This window comes from Apteryx mantelli, chromosome 2 (genome assembly GCF_036417845.1).
Source record: "Apteryx mantelli isolate bAptMan1 chromosome 2, bAptMan1.hap1, whole genome shotgun sequence".
Lineage (NCBI taxonomy): Eukaryota > Metazoa > Chordata > Aves > Apterygiformes > Apterygidae > Apteryx > Apteryx mantelli.
In genome coordinates, this window is record NC_089979.1 from 142,152,386 (window position 1) to 142,177,253 (window position 24,868).

The 24,868-nt window shown below is 37.5% G+C and overlaps 1 protein-coding gene across 1 annotated transcript in view; it reads right to left on the reverse strand.

The window, feature by feature from the left end:
• The window catches only part of PPP1R9A (protein phosphatase 1 regulatory subunit 9A), a 150,252-nt gene that overhangs the window by 35,254 nt on the left and 90,130 nt on the right, over positions 1-24,868 (reverse strand). The window contains exons 7-8 of the mRNA XM_067291675.1: positions 10,054-10,189; positions 3,136-3,291 (exon numbers count right to left, since the gene is read on the reverse strand). Of these exons, the coding sequence (XP_067147776.1) occupies positions 3,136-3,291; positions 10,054-10,189 (292 nt within the window). The remainder of the gene's footprint in view (positions 1-3,135; positions 3,292-10,053; positions 10,190-24,868) is intronic.

The window sequence follows — 24,868 nt, forward strand, 5'->3', positions numbered from 1 at the left end:
CTTTGCCCTTTGCAGAGTTAATAAGGAAACCAAAAGGCCATAATTCAAAGCCTTAGGGGCTACCTGTTTCCCATCTCGTCTAAAAATCCCACAAACCAGTAAGCAACATTTAAACAGCTTATTAGGACATAACAAACTCCAAATTGTTGCAGAAATGGCAATCTGCTCAGGTACAGATGGTTTTAACAGTTATTTTTATACTCTCTGTTATTAAGTTAAAAAAATATGAATACTGAGCACCCAGTCAGATCATTGAATCAGCACATGGTACAGCAGACCCCGCTAGGCAAAAGAAAAAAGACACTTTCCTGTCGAACAGACAAATGTGTAGCTGGACATCTATTTTCTCTCTCTCTTTTTTTTTTTTTTTTTTTTAACAGAACTAATCATGCTTGCAGTATAGATGGGAGATATGCATTTCTGGGTTAACACTGAACAACGGGCAAGAAAAATGATTTGACAAGCAAATCTGGACTCCATAGTTGAAAATTTTAAGCAAGTTTTCTGATAGGGAAACACAAATACCTTATTCCATGTCTTATATAATGCCAGAAAAATTCTTGGCAAATATTTTATATAAGTATTTTATATTTTTGTAAGTTTTTAAAGTCAGCATAATGACAGATTCATTTTAACAAAAGATATTTTGAATGATATTTAGCATACTTCTTTTTCTAAGATATCTTGAAGGGCTGATCAATTTTTCTTCAAAATAATAAAAACTTTATTTTTAATTAAGATATTGAGAGAAAACAGATTGAATTCATCTAAGACTGAAAAAAGCAGAACAGGATGAAAAGCTGGCAACAGTTAAACATCTGGAGTAAAATGGGAAAGAAAGTACCCAAGAGAATCTAATAACCCTGATGGTAATTTTTTTTATATAATCATTATACAATCTTGCTTAGAATAATGCATTTTTCATAGATTTCATTGAAACATGTGAAATATAATACCTAACTCATGTAAGATATCCCCTTTTCCTACAGATCTTGTGTCTCTTCAGTCATCACAGATGACTAGCTCTTTCTTTCACAGCACTTAAGGAAAATCAGTCTCGTTTTTCCTACTTTACAGCCAGGAAAACAAGGCATGCAGAGGTAATGTGATTCACCCAAGATTGCCCAGCTCTATTCTGATTTCCATTCTAAAAGTAAAGAATTTCAAGTAAGAGTGCTCTCAAAGTATTTGGGCACATTTTTCATTGCAAAGACTGAATTCAACTAATTAGGTCAAACTACTATGTTAAAAGATTATGTCCAACCCACTTTAATACTTTCATTAATCTCCGGAGTAAGAACAAGAACAGTTATTCTTTAAATACAATTCCAGAAAACACTGTGTGGGCTTGTGCAGCGTGACCGTGAACAAGTCCTCTAGTGTTGAAAGAATTCAGGGCAAATACCAAGAAAAATACATGCACTCACTCTGTAACAGCCAACAAAATGCAGCTGTGTACTGTTAAATATAATCAGCGAATCAGAAGTGGCATGCTCATAACAGTGATAGCTGCGTGGGTTAGTGAAAAAGAGTCCACTCCCAGGCAGGAACACTTAATATTTTCTTCTCAGGCTCCCTCATCTGCTCTTGAATTGAAAGATTCCAAAGTTCTTTAATTTGATCTTCTCTATACTCAAGTTTTGAGACCATTTAATCACACAGGTCCACAACTAGCTCCAAATCAGTCTGGACATACTCAAGTCTGGCAACAGCTCAAGCTGGTGGAAACTGCATTCAAGCATAGTTTTACAGGTAATTTAGTCAAAGGCCAGTGTCTTAGCCATCACTGCATTTGTGCTTTGCATAGCCTTGTTACACTGGCAAGTGCAATGGTAAATGTTACCAGTCAGAATGGCAGCATCTTCCAACCACTTTGAACAAGTATATAGTCACTACACATGACACAAAGTATTAAAAAATGAAGTAATCTGTTTTGTTCACTTGCATATAGCCTGGAACTTAAAATACAAGGTGAGAAAAATTTAAGTGAACTAAAAAACTTTCAGAAAACAAGGCCGAATGACAACAGGCACTGAAAGGCTGAAAAGAATATTAGGAGAAAAGGGGAAGACTGGCAGCTCAGTGATGGATTACTTTCTATATTTTCTATTTCTATTACTCTTGCTGCCAATAAGATATATTTGTAGAAAATAAAACATCTGGTTTGAGTGAAAGGGAGGGAAGGGGAAAAGACAGGAGAGAAGGGAGATAAAAAGAGAGCCTCTCTTTTTTTAAAAACTGCATTCCGGGCCCATAAGGGCTCTGCTGCTCAACTATAAGGCTCTGATTGCCTTCAACCCTTCCATCTTCATCCTGTTTAAATAGCAGAATGTTCTTTTTTTCCACACTTAGCCCATTCTTCTGGGCTTGTATAAATCCACTTGTTTCATGCCTTTATTTGCATCAGAATCCATGAAAGTTCAGGAATAAACCACATCAAAAGCACAAACTAAAATACAGTGGAAATATTTCTCAGTAATTGCTATGCTAGGTTATATGAATTGAAGGACTGCAGCCAATGTTCCTGATCCAAGCTTCACTTAGTCCCAGTGGGTGCTATACACACTACAGCCACAGAGGTTTGATAAAAAACACCAACTTGAAACGTGCCTGCTTCCCCAGTACAGCATCTTTTTGAACACAAAACCAAACATACGATAGTGCAGTACATTGATGAGTGTTGTGTAATGGTGTGAGAACCAGGAAGAGCCCCACCATGTTCCTTTTCACTGAAATTTAGGGTTTGTTGTTTGGTTTTCCTGGTCGCTTCTGACTGGAATCTTACAAAAAAGATAAGCAACGTGCTAGGAATGAATTAACTTGCACCTTGTCTTCCTGGCCAAAAAGTGCGAACCAAGAGCCAAGGCAGAATAACTTTTGTACTGAGAACTTAAATTATAAATCATCCTCCATCAACACAACAGTCACCTGACAGCTGATGTTAAAACAACTCAGAAAAAAACTGTTCAACTAACTTTAAGCAGAACTTTTTGAGCCATTTACTAGTACTGACTACACAAACAGCTAGAAATCAATTCTAGTATTCAAGGAAAATAACAAGCACTGAGCAATGAGATTAGTAGAAATCTAATTCCAGTGAGATCTTTCAGAAATATTTTCAGATCTGTAACTTACCTCTTTGAATTTGTGAGCAAGCTTGCTGCTGTCCAGATCACTGGGGGAGAACATGTCATCATTTTCAGGAAGATCAAACACTTCAATAGCCACATCACCTCCTGGAAGGACAGATCCCATGTCTTCGTCTTCTTCATCTGTAGCATATTCCCCTGTCTTAATTTCATAGCATTTAAAAAATTCGAGTTATCTTCTTATTATACAGAGATTGTACATAGTTAAATATGTAACACTTGAAGACCTTCAAAGAGTAGTTAAGTTAGTGTGCAAATACAGCATACTGCATGCAAAAAAGCTTGTGTTTTTGTTGAGCTCTAGTCCAAGCAGTTATGATTTCTAAATATGTGAACTACTGCTCCACAGTAGAATTTCAGAACATTAAGATAAAGGAGAAAACAGTATCTTAAGCACTGAAGATTTCTAGAGGCCAGCTTTACTGGCTGTAGTTCAGTGGTTTTCATCCTTTTCCAAATAGGGCTTTCTTTTCCATAGGAAGATCTCTCCCAATGTATTTCAGATTTAACAAGGAATCCTTTCCAAACAGAAATAAAAGCAGAACAGAACTGGCAGGATCTTGATTTGTGTTTTGTAAGCCATCTGGAGGTAGTAACTCTCAGGCGAAATTCTACGCTGAATTTGAAAATCTGTTGGTTCATTCTTCATAAACAAATTAACAATAGAAAAGTCACATCCACACAGAAAGACAACATGAGCAAAAGAAACTGAGTGTTAGAGACAAGTCCACTGAAGTCAGGCCTTACTGAATTTTCACCCTGAATAAAGAGCTGCTACTAGCTAGTTTTAAACATAAAACTTGGGTGTTTCTTGGGTTGGTAAACCATGAAATGTGGACAGAGGGTTTGTTAACAAAACAGAATTCCAAAAAGCGTAAGCTACAATCAGATTTCTCAAGACTAAAAAACACAATACAATAATGCTGAAAATAAAAAGCTTATAATATCAAATCCCAAGTTGCCTAGACAATCTTTTGCATATGCACCTATGCTCATCTTCCCACATATCAAAGGTGGCTGAATGCTTCAGCAGGGCTTCTGCATACTGGTGCACACTGTATTTGAATCACAGTTCACGGATATTCTGCTGCCTGTGCAAATGACTATCCAAACATAGCCTATAAAGCAAAACTTTGCTCAGGGCCACATCTGGATTTATAAAGTGTGGGAATAAATAAATGCATGAGAAAGGGAAGGAAGGGAGGGTGCAGTCCTTCTCATGTTAATAAAGTAATACTTATGACACCCAAAGTTTTGATAGAATTATTCAATTTTTACATGTGCTTTCAGTTCCTGAGGTGAAGGTGCATAGTATTATTTTCAGAAATATATTGCTAGGAATGCTCAAATATGTATTGGTGTCATTTTTTTCAAAAGAACTCTTCAAAACAAGATGTAAGAATTCAAATATCGAAACAACAGTTAGAATTTCAGCTTCCTACCTTAAGTAAGCTTCCCAGCTGTCATTTAGGCTTATGTAAATCTCTCTCAATTAAACAGTAGGGCATGGAAGCATGTTAATTGTAGATGCACAAGTACATACAAACAGAAAAGACATACATATGCATCCAATAACATAGAGATGTATTTGCAGTAATAAACAGCACTGCTTCTTGGATAAATAGCACACTGAAAATTTAAGTTTTGTAGGAGAGAAAACTTTATAGTCTATTTTTTCTAAACTGCTAAAATGAAAGACAAAACACCTGGAAAACAAAATGATTTGGTAAAAACTTCTGAAGTTAAAAGAACCATCAAAGAAGATAAACCGCTAACATGTATGACCCATTCATACACTAAACACAGGTTAATGTGAAAAATTTCCCAGGAGACCTGTCGCTCTATCTAAAAATAAATGTGTTTACATATTCTACAATCAAACATACAGTAACCATATTTTACATATTTTATATGTACTAAGACCAAGAACCTTAGTAGTCTTCAAACAAAAAAGTTAGCAGCTGTTTTTGTTTCTTTTTGCCTTATTTAAAACAAAAGCAAAGAACATAACCGACCTCAGTCTGGAGTTTTTAGGTATGTTAGCATTACAGTTAACAAAGTGACATTTGAAATTAAATGTATGATTTTATCTAGCTAGATCTCACACACACACACACAACACAGATCTGTTACAATACACTCAGAGAAACTTTCTATTTTTACTTTATCCCCCATGGCTGTGTGCAGTTACTTATCTAAACTCAAAATTATAGTGTTAACTCCCCCTGCTTTTTCCAGGAACATGTAACAGCACCTTCACATACTGTCACGGAGGTGACAAGAAGAGCATCTAACTCTAAAATCTCAATGAGATTTAAATTAATTGAACTATTGTGGGGACAAAATACTACACAATTCATGTACCATCGATTATGAAGTCGTTATCCCTGGCAAATCTATAAGGTGATACACAACTATCATTTCTACATGGAAAAAACACATTTGGGCAGGTCCATTTGTTGTGGCAGGGAAATTTCTGAAGTATGCAGAAAAGAGGGGACAGAGGTAGGATTGTCAGCTAGCAAGCTGATGCCCTGTTTACATAAAAATATGGGTCTGGTTCAGCTACACGTGCTTTTTGAAGCAACAAATCTTAGATATAGTTACTAATTTTAGTAACTATAAAGTAATAACTATAACTAATTTTAGTAAAAGAATAAAACAGATGATTTTAGTTAGAACCAATTCCTTCAAAGACATAAGCTAAAAAGAAATATTTCACACAAAAAGAAAAAGGAGTACATATAAAAGGCTTTGCATTATGAGTAAATCAGTTTCGAACACTGAGTTATACTGAGGCAAAGCTCAAGAACAGACAATGTTCTACCATCCTCAAGAGCCACAGTGTTTGAAGAGAGACATCAGCCAAAGTAAAATGAACACAAAGAAAAATCTTGCTTCAAATCCTACATATTGAGTGTGGATGGATGCGGTCATTTTTGCTTCAATTAATACAAAAACTAGTCATCAAAGCAAAACACTTTGCTGGCGTAAACAAGACTACAGGATGGCACAAACACACTACAGAACAAAGAAGTAAAGGGAGTTTTGTTTTTGTCTCCAGAAGAAAGCTTTTACATTCCTATAATTGCATGATGCAAAAATTACAGGTTCATAAGAACCAATGCGTGTTTTAAAGAAATATCTGTTGTATACTACATAAAACATATTTTTACTCATAAAGTAATGCCTGCTGACTTTCACATCACATAAAACTACTAAAAAGTTGTTCAGACCCTGTGTCAATAACCTATCTAAAAAACATAATTATTGTTCTACAAGAAGCAGCAAGGTACAGGCAAAAATTATTTTACTTCAAAATAGCAAGGCTTTTTAAGGTAACGGTTGTTATTGATGTTATTGTAACCGCCTGAGGTTCCTTTGCTATTCATTAGTTTTCTAAAATAGTCGACAACAACAACAATATTAAAAAATTATACAATAGCCAATGAAAACTTAAACACTCTTAAAGCAAAATCTCAGTCTCTAGAGTCCCTTTACTGGTGAGCAAAATTCATCCATACAAAACAGGTGAGCAAAAGACCACTTCAGTAGTACTTAGGCCTTAAGCTCACCCCATACATAGGAAGGGCTTTCATCTGATACTGGCCATTTAATTTTGCTACATGCTATCACAGGTAACAGCATGAAACTATCTTTATAAACATGAATCATAATTTCCTCCTTTAAAAGGGAAAATGCATTACTTGTGTTATTTAATGGCACTGTAAATTCTCGAAACATGCTTAACACAAGCATAAAGAAGGAGCAGCACCAACCAAATCAACTTTTCCAAATCACCATAAACAAGGGTGCACCAGGCTAAATCTTTTGCTTATGTGCTGCAACTCTTCCACAGGCAGGGGATGTCACTTGAAGAACTCAAAACCACCTCTTCATCTGATTTTTTTATAGTTTACACTTAATTTTTTTGTGAGAGCAAAGAAAAATATAATGGTATAGTATCATCAATTTACAGAAGTATTTCATGTTAATGATGTTGGAAAAATTGTATTCTCTGAAAGATTTCCTCTACCATAAATGTATTCTTTGGGTTTTGGACATTCAAGAACATGGTAATGTTTTTCTCTTTGTGTGTCTCATGATTTTCTTCAATGGTTCTAATGCCACTTTGCTCTCAGAATATCCTGATAAATAATAATTAAAAATGAAAAATTATTCAAATAACTACTAGTGATATTAAAATACAAAAAAATGTGTTACTTGCATAAAACTACTTGTCCATGGCCACAGAGTGAACAGAATTCTGCAATATGCTATCAGTTTCACATCTTGCATCACAATATGCAGACTTCAGGGGAATATGTCATCTCTTTTATGTGAATTTTGCCATTCACTGTTAAACATGAAAAAGATAATATCATGTTCAAATTAAAATACCAAGAAATGTCACAATTTGACTAAATATGCCTAAAACCCTGTGTTAATGCAGTGAAGTCAAAAGACTTCAGCCAAGGATACAGATTCAGGTCCTACTTAACACGCTAGGTAGGAAATACAAAGACGGTGCCTACTTCTAACAGTTTTCCAGTCATCTTTTCTGACAGGATATAACAAATCAAAAAGGGATGTGGGATTTTAGAAAAATAGAGGAACTGGTGAGGAGTAAATTCTGCAGCAGTCTACCTAGAGGGAGTACCTATAACAATATACTCTCCTAGCTTTATTGTAGTTAGCACTGACTCATAGCACAATACCAGCTATTGCCCTATTAACACTGCCAACCATAAGTTGCACTTGAGAAGCAACTTATCAAACTACTGGCTCCGCTTGGCTCATGGGAGCTTAATTTAAAAAAATGTGAGCTGATACACATTTAACTTGCTCGTCTTTGTGTGGATCCCATTGTCGGTATACTTTTTCTTTTAGTGAGTGTTTGTCAGTTCTGCACAAGTTTCTTGTGCTTCCATGCAAGGACTTGAAGGATGAAGTATCTGAAAGCATCCTAAAACCTTGCGACAACCTGCAGCCCATGGCAGCAGATTCTGAAGTGGTGAAGGACAGTTCTGACCCCAATCACATTACTTGCAAAGTAAATAATATTTCTTTTTTGCATGTGTATTAGTGTGAATCTTCCCCCGCCACCAATAACTGGCATGTAACATTCCTGCAAGACAGTGGAATGAGGAGTTACAGCAGTCTAACAAGTCGCTCTCTAATTTAGCATCTGACTAAAGTCCAATGCACGCTGGTTGGCAGAAATCAAAACTTTCTCCATTAATGCTACTGTTTTAGAGAACGCTGATCCCTCTAAAATGGTTAGAAGACGTTGCCTGGGCTACAGTGAAGACCATCTTAAGTTTCAGGTTAGAAGAATGCCAGGCAGCTGGTAATACAGCCAGGCAGCTGGTAATACAGCAAGGTCAAACACCAGGAATTGAACATGCCTGGAACGTTCTCGCTTCATGTGATTTGACCAGCTAATAGCTTTACCAAACACAGTCATGTGCAGTGACCCTGGGACTCAAAGACTGATCACTGACTTCTTGCTCAGGAAACCTGATATGTTATTGCTGTCTTTGTGGAAAAATCTCTGGGGCTCAGAATTTGACAGCATCAATGAAGGGCAGAATAATGATTATTTCCCTGCTTATTTAAGTGGGGTTGTAACTGGAGATCTGTCCTATCACATTTTAAAGAACTGTCTGAAAATGAGTAGGTCAGCTGGATAGCTCAGAAACTGAGCACATCAGTGCAGAAATCCCTACCATCTCAGTATGAAACTCCTTATGCTGGCAATCCAAATATCACTGATCTTCATGCAGTCAGAATCAGTATCTTTGTAATGAGAAGGATTGAAAAGGTAATCTTTTTGGTACATTTGTGCATACTCATTCATATGTTGTAGACTGATATTTCCATGGCCAAAAGATGTCTCATTTACCAGAGCCAAAGAATGCCAGGCTGGTAGTGGAGTCTGGCATACAGCAACATAAACATTTCCAATCACATCTGCCATAACAGAGCAAGGTGTGCTTGAAGTGGTAACATTCATATTTGATAGCAAATGGAGCAGAAGTGCTTGTCATGACCAAAAATGCCTTTGAACTGTGTCTAATGTGCATCAGATTACAGCTTCTATAAAGTCAGTTGCCTGGGAATGGTGCAAGTTACACGAGTTTACTGGGAAAGCACAGTCAGGTGACAAAAGATCGAACATACTCAGGATTACTGCAGGTTCCCAATACAATCTACTGATGAGTCTGTTAATCAAGAAGGGGAACACGCCCATTGCATACTTCAGTAACTATATTCCAGCTGTCTATTCTGAGAATAAGGATTACTACCCCCCCAATGTTGTTTTTGAGAACTAAAGTACTTCCTCAGTTGTTCTGATGCCTAATTTCTTCTTCTTCCAAAAGAGATTTTCTACAGTACCCTGGATCTACCCCAGTAGATGTTTTTTCCCTTCCTCTTCCTCCTTCCATCACATACTGCATAAGAGTTCCCTTTGCACTGAATAAGCTAATGGCCAAAAAGCACACCTTATGGTCATAGATGTGGCATAATCCCTAATGTAGTGCTAGGATAATATATGGGATGCCTTTAAGTCTGTTCTGTTAACTGCTTGTCCTGCCTTTATTTCTATCATCCAAAGGCACTATCAACAGAAAACACTCCTTACATTTAACTTTTCCTGGATCAATCAATTTGATATTTGCTCTTATGGAACAAAAGGAATATTTTAAACACATGCTGAAAAGCTCTGCAGCAATTATGCTCTTGAAATAAGATTTATCACCTAAATCTTTAAAAATCATCAGCAGAGGTAATGGACAGGGCCAAAAGCTAGCCTCTGAGTCACAATTAAAAAGCAGGAACTAGATATACAAAACAGAACATTAAAAAATACCAAAGAGACAAATGCTAGAAAGTATATTACCTCATCGTCATCTGCATCATATTGTGCATAATGCTGCTCGAGGAGTTCTCTCTGGCGGCGCTCTTGTTCTAGAGTTTGGCTAATCAGCTGCGCAACCTCACTTACTTGTCCTGGTTTTTCTCGTCCAATTACAAACCTATATAAAACATAATTGAAAAAATATCATTCCTTTTGTTTTATCAAACTTCTTGATTTTTAGTTGTATCTAGAATAGAGAGTAGCCTTTTCCTTCAAAAATGCATGCCTGTGATTGTTTTAAAGATGTTCTGTGGATTATATTTGCTAGAAGGGCACTGTTTACAAAAGAGACATCAGGCCAGAAAATGACAGTATTTCCCCACATACACAAAAAAAGTGATGGTGATCAATGACCTCTAAAATCTTCACTCCAAATTTCAGTAAAAGAGATCTGCTGTGTTTGAACTTTAGGTATTTAGACTGAAAGCAGGACAAATTTTTAAAAAGTATCATCACTCCCATTCAAGAGAACGCATTTCTCAGAAGCCAACAAAAGTTCAGATAAACAGTAACTATATAGAGAAATTTCTGACAGCTTGTGGTGAAAGGAACATGCACTAGAATAATTTCTTTCTCCATCTTGGCCTAAAAGACATTTCTGAGCTTTTATATTTGTCTTTTGCCTGACCTATAAAAGAGAATCTATTTCTACATTTTAAAATCTGACAGACACCATTTCCCTAATTTTAAATTTCATTTAAATCTTCCTTTTATTTCATGAACTTCTGTTGCTAGGGAGCATTTTTCTCCAGTATTAGCTATCGCCAAGATCTGGAAGCATATTTCTTTGGCTTAACAGAAGACAACGAAAGTTTATCTTTCTTTAGCTGAGACTTACGTTGCTTTCTAATCTTGTTTCCAGCAACTGAAATTTAGGATTGATTTTAATTGTAACATTTTTTCCAGCACGATGGCATAACTATAATTAGGTATTCTGCTACCTATAGTATTAATGATAAATGCCCATTATACAGCATTGACATTATAAACTACTGAACAAAAGCACAGTTTAAAGGCGTCAAGCTGAAGGAATATTTTCTTAACAGGCTAGAAAGACAATTAGGTAATTACAGGTGAAAAAAGTATTATGCAGAGCTGAAAAGCAAGATCAGGTGACTCTGAGATACTGCATATGGCAAATTATTTGTTTCCAAAATATTTGGCATAAATGATGAATTTAATTTCTTATCTGGAATGAGAAGTAGAAGTGTGTATTATATTCCATGTAAGAAAATGATTTTGATTAGCACTGCCTATCACTGTTAAAGCCATTTGAGATTTGGCACCTATACATAGACCAAGTTCCCATGAGTGGATGAACTCGAATCCATTTCCTCTGCCACACAATTTGTCAGACTCTATGAAGTCATGCGCTCTAGAAAAGAATACAATTTGGACATTATTTTGACACTAACAAAACAATGAGCCAATAATTGCTTCCAAAAGGATAAGAAAGGTGAGAATGACTGACTGAATTTGAAATAATGATACAAGGTGCTCCAAAAATAATTCATGAGAAAGAGTCTTAGTTTAAAAATATTAATAGAAAATACAGCAGACACTAGAATAATATCAGCAAGTAACATCAGCATTTTAATCCTGATTAAATCAGATCACCATCTGGCACTCACATCCTACAATTACAAAATATGACATTGGTTCTCAGCAATGATAAAGAACTGGGGCTGGAAGAATGTCTGTTTATGGCCCCTCTACTTCATCTGTTCTGCACTCTGACTCATAGTCAGATCCTATTTCTCTTTAATTTTAATTTTACAGCCAATTATTACTCCAAAAGACTAAAACAGCCATATTTTCAGTCTCAACTGAAAGGAACAATGAACCTTTGACATTACTACACCAAGTAAAGAAGTATTTAACCCACATTTGCTGTCCACTTGTCTCCTCTATGGAAAAACAAAAAAAAAAGAGAATATGGAAAAAATCAAATTTATTTTAAATAAATATCTTCAGTGAAGTTACCCATGAATATATTATTCATACACAGTAGAGATAGCACCACATTTCTAAATACATGAGAGTGATTGCTCATGTAGTAAAATATGGAATGATGCAATGTGCTGTATATATAATATTCCCTCCTGCCCTCTGCTTGGCAATTCACCTCCCTTGGAAAATAAGATACTCAAACAAATTCATACAACTATTTGTACACTGTTTGAAAGCCTAGGATAGGTAATATGCCATAGATTTGAAATCTGGTAACTCCTGATTATTTGTGATTAATACATGACAACTTTAGAGTTATAACACTAGAGAGGGAAGTTTCTCTGGGTTTCCAGCAGAAAAGCCCCTCTTTCTACACTAGCAACGGTCTTGACGCATTAAACTGTAATGCAATGACATTTTCATACAGAGAAGTAAGTTGAGGTAGGAAATAAAAATTTTAAAGCTTATTAATTGGATTTTTATTCTCATCCCAAAGGCATTCACAGGTTACAGCGATGTTACTTTCAAGGTTTGAAACAAATGTCAAAAGGAAGTTCCTCAATGATAGCAAGGTGTTAGGTGTTAGATGATACGTGAATAAAAGCCTCAAAGCAATGACAAAGCATATAGCAAATATTTTCCAAAACAGACATATACAAGGAATGTTTTATCTTCCTACAGTTCATTGCTTTAAAGTGAGATGTTTCCATCACTAGACTAAAGTATCTGAAAATAAATATCGAGAAGTATTCAATCATAGATTGATGCCAGTTGTAAAAAGGAGTATTAGGTTTCCAACAATTACAGTTTTTACAAAGCAAACAAAACCTTTTGCCATGTTACATTTCATGACTTTAAGAATATCAAATTAAATACAATAAAATAATTCTGTTCAAGTGTAAATAGAATAATCCATAAATTACAAATTTGTAATTTAAAGAGAGAAGAATAAATATTTCTCTCTTCAGAAAACCATAAAGGAGAGACAGCTTTTAAAATGCTAAACATTACTTAAATCCTTTAGCTTCAGTTGGCTTTAACTATAAGATCTATCACAATCTGAAGTGTTTAAATATTAAAAAGGGACATAAGGTTGTGAATCACTGACCAGAAAATTAGTCATTGAATCATAATACGCACACTTCAACAAAGTAGCTAATTATGTGTTTCCCGTCACCCTGGCTCACCAAAATTAAGCACATAGATTTTAGACTTAATTAATTAGTCTCAAGGGCCAAAGTATTATAACAAAGAACTATAAATTCTGTCTACAATAATATCTTTAAGAAACTGGTTATTTTCTGGATATTAGACAAATGAGGGTTTTAGACTATTTCAATCTCATCATGACAATATTCTCCTTAATTATTAAAGCTCACAAGCTCAAAATAAAACCAAGCAAACCTATGAAGCTGTACTAAAAGTCATTAATGCAGAATAAATCTGAGGGAGAGACAGAGACAGAGAGGGAGGGAGAGAATAACAGAGAAGCAAGGCATGAACTGACCTTGATATTCAGTTATACATTATCTAGCTCAATTGCAGTGAAATATTCTCTTTGGTTGTGGTGTTAAAATAAACAGGGATAGAGATTAATATTTGACTCTATCTCGGTTATAAGAAAATCTAAAGGAATAGAAAATCTGGAGAAACTGAAAATTCAGCTACAGTGACGGTGGTTAAGGAAAGTATTCTACTGAAACTGGCAACAACGCCTATGCCTCCTGCAAACCAATGATAATTTAAGGATTTAAAAGCATACCTCATATACAGCTTTTGGCATATTTGTAGTTTTTATTAAATGAAGATCTGAAGACCTATGCTTCTTGAAAAAACAAAAAGTAGTTTATTTAATTTTTACCAACGATGGGAGCCAGAAACATTATTTTAAGAATTAATTTACTTAAAAAACACTTCCATTTTGAAAAGAATTTTGGAATTAGAAAAATGAGTGGAAGCACTGTAACTCTATGACACAAAACTGAAGTTCCACAGCATGTATTTTTAATGAATTATTCTCAGTGAATTTTTCTCCTAAAAATACTTCATGCATTAGTGCTAAGTTAAGAATAATTTATCTCGGATTCCTTAAATTCAACAAAAATTGAATAAGAATGCAACAGACACATAAGAAAAAGAATAGTTTTTTACTGTAACATGATTCACAATGGCATTTTTTTCTTCTAACTTTTCTAAAATATAGTTTGGTCATTAAAAAACATATAGCAAATGTACAGTAACATATAGTATCTCAATGTAATTTGGGGAGTTTTATAAATGTTTTTTGAAAATAGGTTTTATCAACGGATTTCCTCTGAGCGTTAAAGTACAGAGCTGCTTCTGCTACCGTTTAGCTAATTTCTTTCAAGACGTCTTTAATTACCTACCCTGTCTGCTTCCATTAGGATAATAACTACATAATTAAACCAAAGTGCAAAAAGTGGTACAAACCCTGTAAGAAGGCAATTTTGTTTAGTTACAAGAGCGTAAGATAGAACTCGTAAGCTTTTGTAAACAAGATCAGACTCTCTTAATAGATGTCAGCCTCCAATACAGAGGTCAACGATTCGGTGTAAGAAGTTCACAAACTACGAGATTCCATTACACATTCTCCTATAAAAATGATCTGAAACTTAACAGCCATAAAGAGAAAATAACAACAGTACAAATAATTGAATCATTGAATAATTTAGGTTGGAAGGAACCTCTGGTCCACCTCCACACACACCCACACCCCCTACTTAAAGCAGGGCCAGCTTGATCGTGGTCTTGTTCAGTTTTGCATCTAAGGACAGGAAAATTCTACAGTCTCTTCATGCAACCTCTTCCAATGCTTAGCTAACCTCACTGTGAATTTCTTTTTCGACAATATCCAGTCATAATTTTCCTTGCTGCAACTTCTGTTCATTGCCTATCTTGTCAGTGAGCACCTCTGAAAAGAGTCTGGGTTCACCCTTTCTACTGCCTATAAGGTAGCTGAAGATAGCAGTAAGATCCCAACCATCCCATCCTTCTTTTCTTCAGACTGAAGTAGTTCTTTCTACCTCTCCCCAGGGTCTTTTCTCAGAGCTGCGCTCTAGCTCATTGGCCCCAGCTTACAGTGTTGCACAGGGTTATTCCTCCCCAGCTGCAGGACTCTGCATTTGCCTTTCCTGGACTTCATGAGGTTTCTGCCAGCTCCTTTCTCCAGCCTGTCAAGGTCCCTCTGAATAGCAGCTCTGCTCATCAGCGTTTGGTACCATCTGCAAACTTGCTAAGGGTGTCCTCTGTCTCACATCTGTAAGTCCACACAGCTCTCACTTGCATCAGAGACAAACATGTATTTAGCAGTCTTTAAAGCTATTAGCTGTAACAAAGAGGAACTAAGTATGATTGGCAGAAGGAAGTAAACAATGTTTGCCTGGAGATTAGTGACCGTAGTAACCCAAAAGTAACACAAAAAAGTAAACAACTCTGCCTGGAGATTAGTACCCAAAGTAACTTGAGGAAGTAACCATAATCAGCAGATGAAAAGGGTAATGACTGAATAAAGTCACATAAGGTCACATATATAGATTGTTGAACATTGACTGAACATTTGATTGGGCAACCCATGTAATGTCCAGAGCAGGAGGCTGGAGACATAAATCCACCACAGAAAAGCAAACTTTGGAGAAGATCCTCCATAGACCATGGAGAAATAGTTGTCAATAAACCTGACTACTGTGCAGAAGCACTTGAGCTGCCATCTTTGTCTCTGGACCCAGGATGAAGTAAGATATGTGCTGTACTCTGAATTTTACCATGGTCGGCAGGACCCCATCCTTATTAGTTATTTGAGCAAACATGGGTGTCCTTGGCCTGGTTAGCTGTCAGGACAGGTGCATGGGAACATAACTTCTTTGGTGTGGCTGTGGCATGAGCTGTAGATAATATGTAACTGCAATGAGTAACGTGCTAGATGTGTGTGTATGAGTGTGTGTTATTTGTTATTGTTGTTAAGCAGTGTTTTTATTAGCATTATTGTTTTACTAATTTTACTTATTATTTTTTAATTATTTTAGTTAATATGTATTTGAATTAAACAAGGGGTCATTATTTCTCTGGCAGAATCACACCCATACTAACCAATCAACCTTCACAGCACACCATGACAAAATTTGGCAGAAGGCATTAAAGTGTTCCAACACCATTGCTGTCCTGCGAGAATTTGGTGGAAAATGCAGGAAGCAGCTGTCCCTGCAACAATGTCCAGGTCACTAATAAAGATGTTCAACAGTACTGGCCCCAACATCGACCCTTGAGGAATGTCACTAGTAACCAGCTACCAGCTGGATTTCATACTACTGATCATAACCTTTGGGACCAGAAGTCCAGTCAATTTTCCACTCATCTTCAGACCACCATCGAGTCCCTATCTCATCAACTAGCTATAGGGATACCAGAGGAGATCATGTCAAAAGCTTTGCTAAAGTCAATTTAAACAAAATCTGCTATTCTGTCCTCATCCACAGAGCCAGTCATCTCATCACAGAAAGCTATCAGGTTGGTTAGGCACAATTTCAATCACCTTCCTGCCCTTCACATGCCTGGAAATGGCTCCCAGGAGGATCCATAATCTTCCTGAGGGCTAACCAACCTCTAGTTCTCTGGATCCTCCTCCTTGCCCTTCTTGAAGATGGGTGTGACAATTGTCTTTTTTCAGTCATCAGGATCCTCTTTCAGTTGCCATGGCCTTTCAAAGAAAATAGAGAGCAGCCTTGCAAAAACATTGACCAGCTCCCTCAGCATGCTCAGATGCATCCCATCTGATCCTATGGTCTTATGTACATACAATTTGCACAAATGAACCCTAATCAATCTTCCTCCATTATGGGCAATGCTTCACTCCCCCAGATTCAGTCACTAGGTTAAGGGAGCTGGGAAGCCTAAGGGCTGATCTTATCAGTAAAAACTGAGGAAAAGGAGTCATTAAATATCACAGGCTTTTCTGCATCCTTTGTCACTATGTCTTCTGCCTCACTGAGCAGCGAGCCCTGTTTCCTTAGTCTTCCTTTTGTTGCTGAGATACTTACAGAAATCTTTTTTGTTGCCTTTCACAGCCTCCACTAGTTTCAACTTCATCTGGGCTTTGGCTTTCCTAATTCCATACCTTCATGCTCTGATGTCTCTATACTCTTCCCAGATAACCCATACCTTCTTCTGTTTGCTGTGTACTTTATTTCTGTGTTCCACCTCAGTCAGCAGTCCCCTGTTCATCTATGTTCCTTCTGTCACACTTCCTCAAACTTCTGCATGTCAGAAAGGACTATTCTTGTGCTCTGGGGAAGCTGTCCTCAAATATCAACCAGGTCTCTGAACTCTTTTACCCTTCAGGGCAGTCTCCCAGGGGATCTTGCCAAGCAGATCCCTGAATATGCCAAAATCTTCTCTCCTGAAGTCCAAGGCTGTAATTCCAGCATTTATCTTCACTTCTCTGAAGTCCTTAAAGCCTACCATTTTGTGGTTAATGCTGCTAAGGCTACCATTAACCTTCATACCCCTGACCAGCTCACACCTATTTGTGAGTAACAGATTTAGCAGACTGCCTTCCCTAGCTGGCTCATTAAACACCTGTGTCAATAAGTCGGTTTTTGGACACATTCCAGAAGCCTCCTAGATTGCTTGTACCCCACCATGTTGCACTTCTAGCAGATGCTGGAGTGGTAAAAGCCCCCCATGTGTCCCTAACCATAAGCTCTGACCTTTCCTGCCACTTGTTCCAAAGTACAACTCCATGCATTCAAGCCACTCCACTGCATTGAGCACAACCGCTCTTGCTTGCTTTCCCTGCCTTTCCTAAAGCACTTGTATACATCCACTGCAGCAGTCCAGGTGTGCAAGCTGTCCCACAGTGTCTCAGGAATCCCAATGAGCTCCAAATTCTACAGCTGTACACACAATTCTAATTCTTCCCGTTTGTTTTCCATGGCACATGCATTTCTGTTCAGGCACTTGAGAGAAGTCCCCAGTCATGCTGCTTTCACAGGGGAAGTACAAGATCCTCCCCCATCATGCAGTGCCCCCAGGCACTTCCTCACTGTCCTTCAAGCCTCTACTGCTATTCACAGCTAGGTCACCTTCCTTCAGTGAATCTAGTTTAAAACCCTCCTGACTAAATTAGGGAACCTGTTGTCAAACTTGCCCTTGCCCCACTTTGCCAGGTGGATCGCTTCTTTTTCCAGAAGTTTTCATTCCTCAAAGAGGGTGCTGTGGTCATAAAAGCCAATGCCTCCCCTGCAACATCAGCTGTGCAATCAGGTGTTGACCTGCATTCACTCCTATCTGATCCTTTCTCCTTCACTGGCATGATGAAGGAGAATACCACCTTGGCTCTCATGCCCTTTCACCCCATCCCCCAGAGCCCTGTGACATACCTCAGGGTCTTCCTCAGCAGTATCATTGGTGCCTTTGGATGAGCAGGAAAGTAATAGCTTAAGGGCTGGAAAAGCCTCAGCAGTCTCTCCACAGCGTCTTGGATATAAGCCACTGATAAACTACACTTACCAATGCTAAATGGATATTGAGTCAAACTATTAGAAAACCACAGTTAAAAAAAAAATTAATGCACTTAGATTAATTATTCCCACAGAAATCAATTCTAGTCCAGGGCCTCATTGACACATTAGCTTTATTTGAAACTGCTTCAGAAACAGCCAAGAGATTCAATGCTTTGGCACTCTTCCAGGTTCCAGTTCTCACACTGTTCTATACTTCTGAGAGTGCACGTAGAGAAACTCTTTCACCTCTTCCAGCAAATCTGACAGCATCCCAATACAATACTAGCATAAAGGTTTCTTGAATAAATGATGATCATCTAATCAGCATTCTCTACAGCACCATTTCTTACGGGGATGGCCAGCTCAAAGAAACGCATTTCTAAATCCAAGCTGTAGAACACCTGAATGCAGGTGAAGCATATACTTAGACTCTGTTCAAAAGGTGCAAGCGATAGCTAGGAATGTTTCCAAAACCTGACTGCATTTTGGGGTGAGATATGCCTTCCCTCACCCTCCCTGGTATCCATGGAAATCCAGGTATATACATGGAGTAAGTGGTTGAGTTCTGAGCATGTCCTCAATCTGGACGATTAAATGATCTAGACTCTAGTGTAAGCTTAAGCACACTTGTAGCACAGTCTAGATGTAGCTAAGTACTCCCACAGCACCATCCCTGTGGTTTGCTGAAGCATCCGGGAAGAAGGAATGTTGTGTATTTCTGCCCAGCTGTCACTATATGGCATCATATTAATCACAGCTCACCATAACTGGGTGGGAACTTACACAACAAAATATACAGCACTTTGAAACAGCGAAGAAATTAGCTAAACAAACATTTACAACGATATTTCAGTTGCAGGGGTAGGAGTTTATGTTTTGGTCCAACTGACCTGAGGATGTGATTCAAAACCTGCCAAGTTGCTGTTTTTCCTGGGAAAGAAAAAGAAAACCCACTCCTAATGAAAGCCCACTGAATCTCACTAATTCATGTTACACTTACCTTAATAACAATGCTCTAGATACCTAGAGAAATGGTTTAAAATTCACTTAAAAACTTTTGCATGCAGATTTTATGCATTTCATGCTTAAATACATTGTTTCTTGTCCAAATGTGCAAATATTTCATGAAAAAGCCTGCCATAAAATTCAAATTAGCAAGATTTCAGGACACAGGGGCTCTTTATGCCAGTAAGTTAAACAGTGCCAGGGAATGCTCCCCAAGCACTAGCAATTGATAGTCTACACTGTTACATTGCTTAAACAGTCTCTGGAATGGTTTGGCCCAAGTTAACTAATATTCTCCTAAATAATGCTCAAACACAGTCCAGGAGTTAGCAAAGGCTATGGATGTTCCCAACAGACAATTTGGATATGGCCATCCTGTCCTGAACAGTAACAAATTTTAATAGTATGAGCAAGGACCATGCTGCTGCCAGCTGGCCTCAGCGCTGGAGAATAGTCCGAGGCACATTTAATTTACAAGTACAGACGCAGCCAAGAAATATAAACAGCACTGCTGTACATCCAACACAGCACTGATGAATGCAGTCTTATCTCACCAGTGCTAAGGGTTCAGAATGCTATTGATTAATTTTAAACATTAAATTTAGCATGCTACTCCTGGTAGTCGTATGGATTGATTACCAGTGCTTGTAAGAGCTCTTTGCAAAGATCAGAAAGAAGAAAACAACTCAAATTAAGTAATTTTTAGTATCATCCTACTGGAAGGAGCAGGAGAAATTCACACTTTTGCTACAAGGCACTACCAGTTAAGTTTATACTGGATGATATCCATCAATCAGATTTATCAAAGAATCAGAATGTGCACTAAGCACAAATGGCTTTTTACGCAGCCCTTCATAAAGTCCCAGCACTGCAATCAGCACCACAAAGCAAAGGACTTTTCTTTTCTCCAATTTTTCCCTCCTTGGCTCTGGGTGGTACTTGGATTCAAGGAAACAGTCAACAAGGAAAGGAAGAACATCACCCCCAGTCAGTAAAAAAGAAAATATAATCCAACTCTCTGAATAAGATACGGAGGGTGATATGTTTTGCTTTTGGCTCATGCCTCATTATCCAGGACTGGGAAGATGTAGAGATCTTTCCTGCCTCCACAACATGATTTTAAAGCATGGAGAACGTTTATATTTAAAGGATTCAGCTGTTTCATAGGGCAAGAGCACAGGTAAAGATAGAAAGCAAGAAAGGGAAAAAATCTGCACAGGCACACGGACTGGAAGAAGAGAAGATGATCATCTAGGGCAAGGAGTCATAAAAATAAAATGATTCTGTTCATCATTATCATGAGCAAACAGCATTCCCCATGGGGGTATACTGCTGTTGGCTATATCCCGCTGTTGGCTTCATCTGTCCTCTATATTGTGTTATTACTTCAAAAGACACAACTGTTTAAATTACCTTTCCAGATGTCGTGATGTTAAACAAAATTAATGGGAGGCATGAACATACTGTTTTCTCAGCAAGTATATTTTCCAGAAAGAAATCAGCTCAAAAGGGGGTGAGAAATTAGCTGAAGAAAGAATAAATGACATAAAGATAGTGTCAATTAAGAGGGTGGATTTTAATGTCTTGCCCTATAACTGCTGCTTGCATAAAAGTTATCTACATAAGTAAAAACTTCATTTTTGTCTGAAAGATTGCATTTGCCCTTCAGTAGAGTAAGAGACAAAGAAATCTATCTACAAACTGGGGAATGAGACAAAACCCTGCTTTGAATTAAAATTGGCCAGATAACAAAAAACACAAAATGGTAATAAATGATTCTTTATTGGAACAGAGAATAGCTAATAGTGTAATGCCTCGGGGTTTGGTAGTTACACTGCTATTGTTGGAACTTACTCTTCAGTGATCTAGAGAATTAAACAGTAACACAGCAAAATTTGCTAACTAATTTATTTAAAAGAGGAAGATTTTGAGGCTTTCCAGGGGAGTTCAATTAAACAGAAAAACTTCTAAATCCACTTATAGCTTAGAATCAATATAATTAACTTCAAGGTGGTGCAAGTCATGAGAAACAATACAGTTTTTGCACAGGTTCCATGTGGTTTCCTGAAAAAACAAGAACTCACTAAGAAAGCACTATGGGAAAATCTGCTTTGTGCCTAGCAACAGTTCAGAAAGCTGACAGAATGCTTAGTCACATTCAAAAGACAAAGGAAGATATGGAAAATTTAAGTGCAGAATTTAAAATCTGCCTGTCCAGTGGCAAAATACTGAATTTGGTTAACTTTCTTAATAGAAACCTTTCAGAGAAAAATGATAATGATAACAGCATACAAACAGCATATGAAAGACTGGGATTTTCAGAAGAATCTCTCTCATGCAAGCCCCTTTTGTAATTTCAGTCCAGTATGATTCCTGGGACCCTGTCCTTTCTTGGGATACTCTGCTTCCCAGAGCTGCATGGGCATGAGTCTTTGTATCCAGTGAGGCAGACAAGTGAAGTCCCATAGCGCCCTTCCCCCAATATAATTGCTCCTTCATTTTCTACACCCCACTGAAAGCTTCAACATCTGACCTAGCATGGACAGACACTAGGTAGGTATGGGCAAAATGACAACATTTTCGCTCTTGTGGGTGTGTTTCAGAAAACATAAAATTCCCTGGAGGTATACAACTCTCCAAGTGACTTGCTCTGAAAAAGACATTAGGATCCCTAGCACCCATTCATTATGATGAAGAACAAGGGGAAAAAGTGGGGTCACATAGGCTCATGATCACTTAAGCAACTTTAGAGAACTTTGTGTTTTCTACCTAGCACCACAGTCCACGAGGAAACAGCAAGCTATCAGATGAAATAACACAGGAGAAGCTCCACAACAGGATAGGATTCCCTGTCAGACTGCCTTCTTATACTATCTTGTATGATAGGAGGCACCACTCGTAGACTTCATGTTGAAGGATTAGGTCCTAAATGGGATCAGAAAAAGCACAGAACCATTAGAGGTATTAGTTTGGTGCTGCCCTCCGACTGATCCATTAATCTGAGAGCAGAGGGGGACATTCAACAAAACTGAAAAACAATGTATATTTCAAAGGAAAATTCCTCCACTATATAACCTGAATTCTGAAATCCACTAATATAAGATATTAGTAAGCTAAATAGCTAAGCAAGATTATAAAGAAGATGTGATATCTAAATAAATTGATAGAGCATTCATAATTGTATTTGCCAGATTAAAGTCACAGAGATGCTAATTCTCATTCCTAATGACAGAAGCTGATTGCCAGCTGGGATTATGGAAGAATTCTCTCTCCTCCCTTTGTCTTATAGGATATCAGAGTACATCTGGTTGGTGCTGATTATCATCCTATAAAACATCATACATTAGTGCAAAAGAAGCAAAGAATTTATTATTACCAGAGAACCCAAACTGGTTGGGTCAATGATCTTTCATTATGGTATGACAACTCTTCTGAGTTCTTCAACAGCAGATAAAATAATAATAGGGGCTTATATTTGCTGTTTGTGTTTTTTCTCCCCTCACCCTGAACTAGAACAGTTCAAAACATAGAAGCCATGCTCTCATTTTCCCAGTCTCTTTAGTATGTCAGCTACAGACAGTTCGGATACGTTTTTTTGGCAGAAACATTGCAAAATCTATTCTAGGTCAACGACTTACACCGTCAGGATCATTCAAAAGTGTTCAGAAGGCTCAAAGGAGAAAAATAAACCACTAAGCATCGGTATTAATGCAAGCTTGCCGAAGAGATATTAACTGCATTTACTGCAAAGAATTAAGTAGCTTTAGAGTCACTCCTTTCATGAACATCCTTTCCTTGCAACTGATCACGTATAAACCTTGCTACAAAAACTAGCACACATTTTGACTACATTATGAGAAAAACAGTTGTGTATAATGCTGTGGGTTATAAAGAGGAGGTAATGCCAGTGGGACGCACACAAATCTCTATGTGTGCAGCATACAAGGCAGAAGAAAGGTATACAGAACTTACATGATAATCGCAAAAATAACTATGTTTATTAGAGCAATTGTATGAGATCTGTTAAACTGACATTGCAATGCACACAATAATTTCAGCAGAACTCTAATTCTATTAAACAGCACACACGAGTAAGTATGCATGTGATTTCTCCTGTCAAAGACAGACTCATGAAGTTGCCTTGTTTTGAATTAGGCTGGGAGTATGGTTGTACACCACCTACACACTTGTAGATCAGATGGGATACCCACAGCCAGAGAGGCAGAGGGTATTTATATAGCAGGCTACTAGTCTCTTCTCCACAAAAGTCTCAACAACCAACCTTTTCTGCTTCTCCTGCCTCCCACAGTGATGTGGATCATTAATGGCAGTTGCCAAGGGAATGCCTGCACTCAAAGGTCAACATCACTGCTCTTTACACTTCCAATAGGCAGGAATTAACGGCTGGGGGCAAGCGAGCAATTCTGTCCCAAGAGATCCTCTTATGCTGTGAATGCTGTCAGTCAGAGGGGGTGGAAGATGAGAGATCATTCCGTCACGGCAGGTGTAACAGGGAAAGAGGATCTGCCAGAAAACAATCACTCGCCTGACCAAATAAGTAGCAGGCAGAGACCTTATGTAGTTCAGGAAAAGGAAAACAGCAAGATACAAATATGTAATTTTCTTTTATAACCTAATACATCAATATTAGTTGTAGCTTACTTAACTAACAAGTAAACATTTAGATCTATAGTAGAGCCCCAACATCAAGAATATCTTCAAAGAATAAAGTTTTTTGGATGCACTTCTAATTTTGAGTAGCTAAAAACAAATACAATTCATCGGTGTCAGCAGAATATCAGACAACATACTTAACCATTTAGGATCTGACCAGAACCCATGTAGGCTGCCTATGCCACAGATTTCTTAGCAATATCTTCAAGTGTTCCTCCCAGCTTATCACAAACAAGTAAAAAATATCATGTGCAATGTGTAAAACAGAAGTCTTTCTGGTTTTTTTTTTCATTAAGTTCTACATGAAGCAAAAAGAGGGAGCTGCACCAAATTCTATGCCTTTTTTCCCCTCTGATTAAACATGCATTAGTAAAAGGCTGCTAAACACACTATATGCCAATGTGCATATCAACTCTTATACAGCTACTCTAATATAAACATTATTTAAACGATTTCTTTATCCAGTTGTGACACTAATGCATTTGGTCATTTTTCAGGTGAAAGCTCAATATCTTAAGCCTACTTACTAGCAAAAATGTAAAAATTCATACATCTCTCTTTGATAAATGAGACCTGTCAGAAGCCAATGATCCTTGTGCACAGGGTATAGAGCACACTGGCCAATGTGAGCTGAACAGTGAAGCAATACT